We start from the raw sequence: 10,302 nt of genomic DNA on the forward strand, positions 1-10,302 counted from the left end.
TGCGGGATCCTCCCGGACCGGGGCACGAACCCGCCTCCTTGCGTCGGCAGGCGGACTCTCAACCACTGCGCCACCAGGGAAGCCCCTGTGGGTTTGTTTTGAGTGGGTCTCTCCTCTTCTCTGCGCAGAGGGTTCAGCCTGCCCTTCGTATCTGTTTCAGGACCACGGGAACTCGTTCACGTACACAGGTAGCGGTGGACGAGACCTTTCCGGTAACAAGCGGACTGCAGAGCAGTCTTGTGATCAGAAACTCACCAATACCAACAGGTTTGCAGAATCGAGTGTGCCTATTTCTTCACCAGCACATGTCTGTCTGCCTTGTCCTCTGGTGGCTTCACAGGGGAGGGGATGGGTCCCATCTGGGGCTTTCATGTGCAGGAAGTTAGATTCCCATTAAGAGTGTGATGGAACGTAGGGACCACGAATGTCCATCTTTTCCCTACTCTGTCCACCTGTGAGTCAGTCAGATGCACTGAAGCAAACTTTTCCCCCAAAAGGCCAGATAATAAACGTATTTGGCTTTGTGGGCCGCATAGTCTCTGTGGCAACCACTCAACTCTGCTGTCATAGCACGTGAGCAGCCACAGAGCACATGTAAAAGAGTGTGGACAGCTCTGTTCCAGTAGAAGTTTATCAGCAACACCATGAGGTGGGCAGGAGTTTGTTGAGCCTCGATTACAGGATGGGATAAAGCATAAACAGCATCACAGAGCCCAAAGGAAAAGACAGAGATTTGATGACCTAAGTATTATAAATTACACCTATAAAACCCATAAGTACAATGAAAAGGCAGGTGACTCTTGGAGGAAAAGTCTGCCACAAACATGACACCTGATGATGGTTATGCCCTTATATGTAAAGAGCTGTGTTGCAAATCAATAAGAAAAACTAACAGAAAAAAGCAAAGGGCATGCAAATCATCCTGCCAAGTAACACAGATCTACAGTGGCCATGAAAATTTGTTCACCTTTAGTGATCAAAGAAATACACATTGAAGTAATGATGAGATACTATTTATTTACCCTGTAAAGTTGGCCCCAAATTCTCCAGTGTTGAGAAATGCCAAGGCATAGACTAGCGTTCCACTGTTGGTAGAAATACAAATTGGTATTTCTTTCCAGAAAGCTCTTTGCCTAAATATCTTATTTTAAAAAAGAGGGAAGGGTTCCTTTTCGTGCATGTATTAGTCTAGTAGAATATTTAAATTTCACTAGACATTTAAAAAATCTCATTTTGGGGACTTCTCTGGTGATCCAGCTGTTAAGACTCCGTGCTTCCTTCCACTGCAGGGGGCACGGGTTCGATCCCTGGTTGGGGAACTAAGATCCTGCGTGCCACATGGTGCAGCCAAGAAAAAAAAAAATCTCACTTTCGGAGGAGATTTAACAGTGTGAGGAACTGCTCGTGAGCAGTGATAAAAGTCTGGACTTAAAACTCTTAAGAAATCCATTCTTTAACAACTGCCATCTGCACGGGAGAACAGCTGTGCAGTGGCAGCTCTCTTTCTTGCTCACCTGAGGAAGGTGGCGGCGTTGCATCAGATGCTGAGCTGACCTCCGGTCCACCGACCCCAGGCCGCTGTGCCCCGTGTCGGGACAGGCCTGCGGCCCAGCCCGCGTTTATGTGCCACCTGCTTTCTCCTGGGTGATGTCTTCCCCCACATCGTGTTAGTGTCCTGTGGCTCTAGTACCAAAACACTGCACACTGGGTGGTTTAGAACAACAGGAATTTATTCTTGCCTAATTCTGGAGGCCCAGAGTCCAAAGTCAAGGTGTCTCGGGGCCATCCTCCATCTGGAACCTCCAGGGGAGCGTTCTTCCTTGGTGTCCCTTGGCTTGTAGATGTGACACTCCAACCCCTGCCTCAGTCTTCATGGGGCCCTGTCCCCTAGTGTGTCTGTTTTCTTTTTTTTTTAGTCTTAATTTTTATTTTATTTATTTATTATTAAAAAAAATAAATTTATTTATTTATTTTTGGCTGCGTTGGGTCTTCGTTGCTGCGCACGGGCTTTCTCTAGTTGCGGCGAGCGGGGGCTACCCTTCGTTGTGGTGTGTGGGCTTCTCATTGCGGCGGCTTCCCTTGTTGCGGAGCACGAGCTCTAGGTGCGCGGGCTTCAGTAGTTGTGGCACGCAGGCTTCAGTAGTGGCTTGCAGGCTCTAGAGCGCAGGCTCAGTAGTTGTGGCACACGGGCTTAGTTACTCTGCGGCATGTGGGATCTTCCCAGACCAGGGCTCGAACCCGTGTCCCCTGAATTGGCAGGCAGATCCTTAACCACTGCGCCACCAGGGAAGTCCTAATTTTTATTTTTTAATTATTTATTTAAAAAATTTTTTCTTCTTTTTTGTTGGGCCATGTCTCGGTGCGGCTTGTGGGATGTGGGATCTTAGTTCCCTGACATGGAATCGAACCCGGGCCCTCGACAGTGAGAGCGCTGAGTTCCCACCAGGGAACTCCCTCAGTTTCCCTTTCCTTATAAGGACAGCGGTGATTGGGTTCAGGGCCCACCCTAATCCATTCTGACCACCTCCGAACTTGACTTCATCTGTAAGCACTGTCTTTCCAAAGAAGGTCACACGTTCACGGGGCGGGGGGCTTGGGACGCCACGACCCCCTCTCTCTGGGGGATGCAGTCCAGCGTGTGGGCCTGGCTCTCCCCGCAGGGCGCTGGCTCTGAACTGCTTTGCCCCCATCAACGACCTCAAAGGGGCCGAGGCCAAGGACTGGCGGTCGGGGAAGCCGGTCCGGGTGGTGCGGAACGTCAAGGGCCGCAAGCACAGCAAGTACGCCCCCATTGAGGGCAACCGGTATGACGGCATCTACAAGGTGAGTGGGGGCCCCCGTGCCTGCCCCCCGCCCCTGGCCCCCGGGTCACTGACCCCACGCTTCCTCCCACAGGTCGTAAGGTACTGGCCTGAGAAGGGCAAGTCCGGCTTCCTGGTCTGGCGCTTCCTCCTGCGCAGGGATGACGTCGAGCCGGGGCCCTGGACCAAGGAGGGGAAGGACCGGAGCAAGAAGCTGGGGCTGACCATGCAGGTGCGTCCAGGCCTGTGCTCACAGCTGGAGCTCGTGCCCGGGGCCTGGACGGGGAGCGCCTGAGCCGGGAGCCGTGCTCTCTGGGGGTTTTTCTCATCCCGGACGATTTCCCGGCTGTGAACTGGTGACACCTCGCTGGCTGTACCATCCCTGTCCTTCAGCCAGTGGATATAGGGGAGGGGTAGGTCAGGCAGGTTTGCGTCTTTGCTTTCGTGATGTTAGAGCTGAGAGCTGGGCTTCCTTATCTGAGCTGTGTTTGAAGAGCTTATCCGAAATCAATCTGGAGTCTGGTCTCCTCTCTTGGCCAGTCCCCTCCCGTCCCCTCTTCCCTGTCTCTTTGTTTTTTTGTTTCTTTTTGACCAAACCGTGCAGCATGCAGGATCTCTCTGACCAGGGATTGAACCTGTGCCCCCTTCATTGAAAGGCGAGTCTTAACCCCTGGACCTCCAGGGAAGTCCCCCATCTCTCTTTCTCCTGTCTGTCCCTCACCTCTCCCTACCCCCAAAGCAGACAAACCAATAAAATTGGTCTAAATATAGAATAGAGCAAGGTCTAAATGTAAAGATAGGGTGGACTGATCCCCCGGAGCAATCACTCACCTCTTTATAGCAGCAGAGTCCTCCATCTTAAAGAGTTCAGCCAGTGCGTGCAGAGTATGGCTTTTTTGCACTATAATTATGGTGTTTTCTGTTCCTCCTGGTGATCCGATTTCCAGCTGATAAGTCGTGGTGGGACTATTTAAGGAATCTTAATTGCTGTTAAGAGTCTGATAGCACCTACCCCCCACCCCCCAGAGGCCACAAAGAGTTGCCTTTTGAACACACTGGTTGTTCCACAGGGAACTGTATTTTATTTTATTTTATTTATTTATTATTGTTATTTTTAACATCTTTATTGGAGTATAACTGCTTTACAATGGTGTGTTAGTTTCTGCCTTATAACATAGTGAAGCAGGTATACGTACACATATGTCCCCGTATCTCCTCCCTCTTGCGTCTGCCTCCCACCCTCCCTGTCCCACCCCTCTAGGTGGTCACAAACACAGGGACTTAGAGGCGGAGGAACTGGGGAGAGACAGCGGTGGGTCAGGCATGTCACTGTTTGGTGAGAGGAGGATGTTCTATTTAGAACTGTCTTCGTTGCAAGTTTGTGTTGCTAGAAAAGCTTGAGGGTTTCTTGATGAAACACTGGAGAATCGGATGTGGTTGTAGGTGCCTTAGAACCCCATTTCTAATTAGATAATGCCTGATGGGGCTCAGAGGAGTCCAAGACCCATCAGAATCGGGTTGTGGAGCTAAGGCCCTGGGCCGGTGGTGAGTAAACGAAGTCTTCCTGGGGCCCAGCCACGCCCATTCAATCCCACAGGGGCTGGGCTGGCTTTTGTCCCCACAGAGCCCGAAACTTACTGCCTGGCCCCTGGCTGGAAAAGTTTGCCTACTTCTCATCGAAATGGAAAGATGCCAAGACTGTCTTGGGAGTTCCCTGGCCATCCAGTGGTTAGGACTCGACGCTTCCACTGCCGAGGCTGAGGGTTCAATCCCTGGTCAGGGAACCAAGATCCTATCCTACCAGCCGCGGGGCACGGCCAAGAAAACCCAAAAAATAAAACAAAAGGAAAAAGACTGTCTTCTTTGCTTGATCTGGTGGTGGGCCTCTACCGTGCGTGATCTCGCTCATTGCCGCTGTGCCGTTAACGTTTGTTCCTGTGAGTTTCTGTGCTTAGTTACTGCTCCAGGGTTAAGTTGGTGCAGGCCTCTGAGGTGAGGCCAAGGGAGCACAGAGTTCATCTCTGGGGCCCGGCCGGGGACCGGGTAGGGGTGACCGTCCTGTCTTCTCCTCGCAGTACCCGGAAGGCTACCTGGAGGCCCTGGCCAGGAGGGAGAAGGGGAAGGAAAACAGCAAGAGCGGAGCCCTGGAGAATGAGGACGACGGGGAGGAGGGCTTCGCGGCCCCCAGGAAGGGCAAGCGGAAAAGCAAGTCGGCTGGTGGGTGTCTCCGCGGCCGTCCTCATACTCGGGACCCCATCTCGTGCTCGGGGGGGGGGGGGGGGGGGGGCGACGGGTCCTCGCGAGGGGCACCCAAGAAGACCAAGGTGGAGCCCTACAGCCTCACCACCCAGCAGAGCGGCCTCATCAAGGAGGACAAGAGCAACACAAAGCTGTGGGCGGAGATCCTGAAGTCACTCAAGGACGGGCCGGTGAGCCCCCTCCCCTCCCCTCCCCTCCCCCGGGCCTGGCAGGGGCCTCCTCCTTTCCATTGTGATAAAATAGAGAAAACATGAAACTGACCGTCTGAACTATTTAAAGTGCACAGCTCAGTGGCATTAAGCCTGTCGTGCAACCATCCCCACCATTGTCTCCAGAACTTTCTCATCTTCCCAAACTGAAACTCTGTCCCCGTGAAACGCTGACTCCCCAGCCCCTCCCCCAGCCCCTGGCCCCCACCATCTACTTCCTGTCTCTGTGGATGTGACTCCTCTGGGGACCTCACATGAGTGGAATCAGACAGTGTGTGTCCTTCTGTGTCTGGTTTCTGTCACTGAGCATCATGTCCTCAGGGTCCATCCGTGTTGTGGCAGGTGTCAGACTCTCCTTCCTTTTTAAGGCTGCGTAATATTCCACTGTACAGATGGGATTTGTTTATCCATCATCTCTCAGTGGACACTTGGGTTGCTTCCAGCTTTTGGCTGTTGTGAACAGTGCTGCTGTGAACACAGGTGGGCAAGTCTCTGCGGCCCTGTCTTCAATTCTCTTGGGCATAAACCCAGAAGTGGGATTGCCGGATCATAAAGTCATTCTGTGTTCAAATTTCTGAGGAACTGCCAAACCGGCGCTGTATTTTTTTTGATCCTCCTGCCTTAGTCGGGTGAGTGACATTGATGGGTCACTGGAAGTGAGTGGCTCAGCGTCCTCTGGCTGCCCCTGCCTGGTGGGGATTGGCTCTCCATGGCTCACGGTCAGGGTCAAACCCAGATCCTCTGAGCCCTGGGCGAGCGGCCCGTTACTGCTGACGTCCTCTCCTTCTGGACTCTTTCTCCTGGTCATGCCATTGCATGGCCTCTGCCCTTGTGGGTTTCTCTTTGGGGAAGTACCCTCCACCCCAGCCCTCCTGGCTCAGTCTCCCTTCGGCATGAAATCACTGTGGCTGCCCTAACAAGTGAGCCTTTAAGGGTAAAATCCAAGTGTGGGCAGGGCTGGTCCTTCTGGAGGCTCCAGGGGAGCATCGGTTCCCGCCTTTTCCAGCTTCTGGAGGCACCTCATCCCTGGCTCGCGGCCCCATCCTCTATCCTCGTATCTCTATCGTATCCAGCAGTGCAGCATCTCCCGCCTCCCTCTTATAAGGACCCTGTGATGACGTTGGGCTCCCCGGGGAATCTAGGGTCATCCCTGTCTCAAGGGCCTTAACCCCACCTGCGAAGTCCCCTCTGCCCCATGAGGTGACACGTCCACAGGTCCTGGGATTCGAATGTGGACATCTTAGGAGGCTGTGATTCAGCCGCCCCACGTCCTTCGGGTCTCTCTGCTGACAGGTCACCTTCTCCACAGTGGGACTCTGACCGCCCTCCTTTCGGGGCTCCCTGCTGTCCTTTCCCCAGCATTGCTGTGACCTTTCTGTCTTTCACCTGCTTAATCTCTGGTCTTCCCCGCTGGGCCCCAGGCTCCAAGAAGGCAGGCATTTCTCTGTCTCATCCGCCGCTGGAGCCCGGGGTCTGAGCAGTGGGCAGCAGGCAGGCGGTGCTGTGTGTCGCAGGGCTGGGCTCTGTGCCGAGAGAAGCGCTGATCGAGTGCGGTCTTGATCTCCAGCCTGCGTGTGCTCCGGTGCCAGAGAATGAGATTCGGGCTGGGGCGAGGGCTAAACAGGGAGTCTGGGGACCCGTCGTGCTCGTTCACTCTGGGGAACTGAGCCTTTGCCGGGCTCATGCACCCTCTCCTCCGCTTCCAGAAATTCCTGAGCAAAGTAGAGGAGGCGTTCCAGTGTATTTGTTGCCAGGAGTTGGTGTACCGCCCGATCACGACCGTGTGCCAGCACACCGTGTGCAAGGTGAGTGGGCACTGAGGGCCCCGGATGGGAGGTCCCGGAGGGGTGATCGGACCCCCGCTGCCAACCTGGCCTTGCCGGTTTTGCTTCTGCAGCTCCCGCCCCCGGCCCTTCGAGGGGCTTGAGGGTCTCTTTTCCGGGCGACCTGGGTTACAGTAGCACCCCAGCCTTAATCACAGGCGCCCATCACTCGCTCCCGGCTCCCCACCCTCCTGGTGCCCCGGAATCCAACGCAAACTCCTCGCCCAGCCACTGCCCACCCTGCCATCGTCCCGAACCTCCAGCCACACCGGCCCTCTGCTGTGCCTTCAACAGGTCGGCGCCTGCTTTCCTTGGGGGCCATGCACTGGTCCTCTCCAGCCTCTTAGATGCCTGGAGGTCCGGTGTGGGAGAGGATGGGCTATTGTCCTGGCCTGGGATCTGGTCATACTAAACGATTAAGTGGGCTGGGCTGGAGATGCATGAGGCGCTTATCCCCTAGAGGAGCAGGGAGGAAGGCTTCCTGGAGGAGGTGGCATTAACCTGCCACCTGAGGCGGGCCTTGGGGCAGCATCCCAGGCAGGCAGAGTGACCTGTGCAGAAGCTTAGACCCACAGGCATGTTGGAGTAGCCAGGGCCTCTTGAGGACAAGGGCAGGGGAGGGGGGCTGGGTGGCGGGACTGGAGGGTTCTGGCCAGTGGTCAGTCTTAGGAGGGAAACAATACCCGATCTGATGCTTTTGAAAGAAGAGATTGGGGGGGCTGCTGAGATTGGGCCAGACCAGGGTCTGTCCCCAAGCAGTGCTGACGTTTGGGGCCGGATTGTTCTCTGTCGTGGGGTGAACGACACCAGAGTGAACACACCATGGGGTGTCCTGGGTGCTGGGGGGCTGAGCAGCATCCGAGGCCCCACCCACTCGGTCCCAGGGGTCCCCCAACTTGGGAAGCGCTGGCTTCGTGTATGGTGTCTTTGCAGTGCCTTCTGGCCAGAGTCGGTCAGTAGGAACTCATGGGCAGTGCAGGTACGTAATTTAGAAGGGACTGTCCCTGCCTCCCGGTCACCCTGGGTCTCTGAGCTGCTCTCTCGCCTCGGGGCCGTCTTGGTCCAGCGCATCGGGTCACTTATCAGACCAGGGGATGGACTCTGAGAACATGGACACTTGGGCAGCAGTCGTGCCATGTGGCCTGACCGAGGCCCTTCAGCTGTGTGGCCGGGAGAGATGCCCCTGGGTGTCTGAGGCCGTGTGGAGCCCGAGGAGGCTCAGAGGCTTGGTGGAGCGGGGTGAGAACACATCGTCGGGGTCAGCAGTGTGGCTTTGACCCCCGGCTTTGCCCTTTCTGGCCGTGTGACCTTGGGAAGCCTGTAACCGTGCTGGGCCCCTTTGCCCCGTGGAAAGGGGCATTGCAGCACCCTTCTGGCTTTGAGGTGTACCCGGCCAGCGCGCAGTTGGACACTGAGACGCGGGGGCGCGTGCGAGGTCAGGCCAGGTGGCTCAGGGAGTCACCACACCTGCAGCCGCCGTGCCGCCAGTGTGAAGGAGGTGGCCCTGGCGAGTGCGTGTCTGTCCTGGGCATCCTCACGACTGTCGTTCGTCTCCAGTGAGCTCAGCGTCTGAGGGGCTGTGGAGAAATGGCTTTGACCCTCCACCCTGATGTCCCAGCATTTGATTTTGTTTTTACTCTATTAAAATATTTTTACTGTGGTAATATACAGATAACATAATCTTTACCGTTTTAACTATTTCTTAGGTGCACAGCTCAGTGGCATTAAGTACATTCACATTGTTGTGCAACTGTCCCCACCATCCATCTTCAGAACTTTCTCATCCTCCCAAACTGAAACTCTGTCCCCATGAAACACTCACTCCCCAGCCCCTGGCCCCTAACCATCTACTTCCTGTCTCTGTGGATCTCACTCTCTAGGGACCTTGCATGAGTGGAATCAGACAGTATCTGTCCTTCTGTGTCTGGCTTCTCTCACTGAGCATCGTGTTCAGGCTCATCCGTGTTGTCACATGTGTCAGAACCACTTTCCTTTTGAAGGCTGAGTCACATGGCAGCGTGTGGATGGACCACATTGTGTTTAGCCATCATCTGTGGATGGACTCTTGGTGTTTCCACCTTTTGGCCATTGTGAATCGTGCAGCGATCCAGAACCTGATTTTGAACCCAAGTCTTAGTGTGTTGAGCAGAAAGCACTATCTCTTGTGCCTGGGATCAGGCTATAGACCTTATATTGGAAAAGAACACAGGAGTTTATTTTTTTTTGTCTTTGTTGTATTTTTTTTTGACTGTGCTGGGTCTTCATTGCTGTGCTTGCACTTTCTCTAGTTGTGGCGAGCGGCGGCTACTGTTTGTTGCAGTGCGCGGGCTTCTCATTGTGGTGGCTTCTTTTGTTTCAGAGCACGGGCTCTAGGAGCGCGGGCTCAGTAGTTGTGGCTCGCGGGCTCTAGAGCGCAGGCTCAGTAGTTGTGGCACACTGGCTTAGTTGCTCCGCGGCATGTGGGATCTTCCCGGACCAGGACTCGAACCTGTGTCCCCTGCATTGACAGGTGGATTTTTAACCACTGGACAACCAGGGAAGTCCAGGACTTTTTAAAAATAGGGATCAAAAGCAGCCGTCTGTGTCCAGCGGTAGCGTGACGTGGCAGCAGCAGGTTTTCACCAGCTTGGTGTTGCCCCTCACCCAGCTGCCTGGCGTCATCCTTCAGGTGTGTGCGCCTGTGCAGGTGCCTGCTCCCCATGGCGTCTTCGGCCTGTTGCTCCGATGGGGAGGTAGGGCCTGTCAGCCTCACAGCTCGGGCTCCACCTGGCTCTTCTGCTGGCATCGCTGGGTTGACAAGTGGGTTCAAAGCCAGAAGTCTGGCTCAGCATCCAGACTCCCTCCTTCCTCCCGCTTCTTCCATCTTCTCACCGATACACGTTCATTGAGCCTCTACTCTGGGTTGGGTCCTGTGCTTGGTGCCGGGAGATTCAGGGAGACACAGTCCCCATCTTGGGGAGTGTCTGGCGTGTTACACGCCAGCAGGTTAGTCCACAAGATGATTCCAGAAGGCAGAAGGTGCTGTTTTGAAAGCAGACAGGGTGAGGTGAGGCGGGGATGTTCCAGGGGCTTCGAGGAGGGGTCCTCTGAGGAGGGGACTTGAGCTGAGGCACGGGTGACAAGAGAGCCAGGGCATGGACCTGTCAGGTGGTGTGTCCGGCAGGTACGGGGGCCTAGTGGCCGGGATGACCTTGGAGTCTTTTTTTTTTT

General features: G+C 54.9%; 1 protein-coding gene across 1 annotated transcript in view; it reads left to right on the forward strand.

Moving 5' to 3' along the window:
• The window catches only part of UHRF1 (ubiquitin like with PHD and ring finger domains 1), a 30,692-nt gene that overhangs the window by 19,955 nt on the left and 435 nt on the right, over positions 1 to 10,302 (forward strand). The window contains exons 10-14 of the mRNA XM_007460728.1: positions 161 to 267; positions 2,661 to 2,823; positions 2,896 to 3,033; positions 4,877 to 5,244; positions 6,969 to 7,074. Of these exons, the coding sequence (XP_007460790.1) occupies positions 161 to 267; positions 2,661 to 2,823; positions 2,896 to 3,033; positions 4,877 to 5,244; positions 6,969 to 7,074 (882 nt within the window). The remainder of the gene's footprint in view (positions 1 to 160; positions 268 to 2,660; positions 2,824 to 2,895; positions 3,034 to 4,876; positions 5,245 to 6,968; positions 7,075 to 10,302) is intronic.

This window comes from Lipotes vexillifer, unplaced genomic scaffold (assembly GCF_000442215.2).
Source record: "Lipotes vexillifer unplaced genomic scaffold, Lipotes_vexillifer_v1.1 scaffold1011, whole genome shotgun sequence".
Taxonomy (NCBI): Eukaryota; Metazoa; Chordata; class Mammalia; order Artiodactyla; family Lipotidae; genus Lipotes; species Lipotes vexillifer.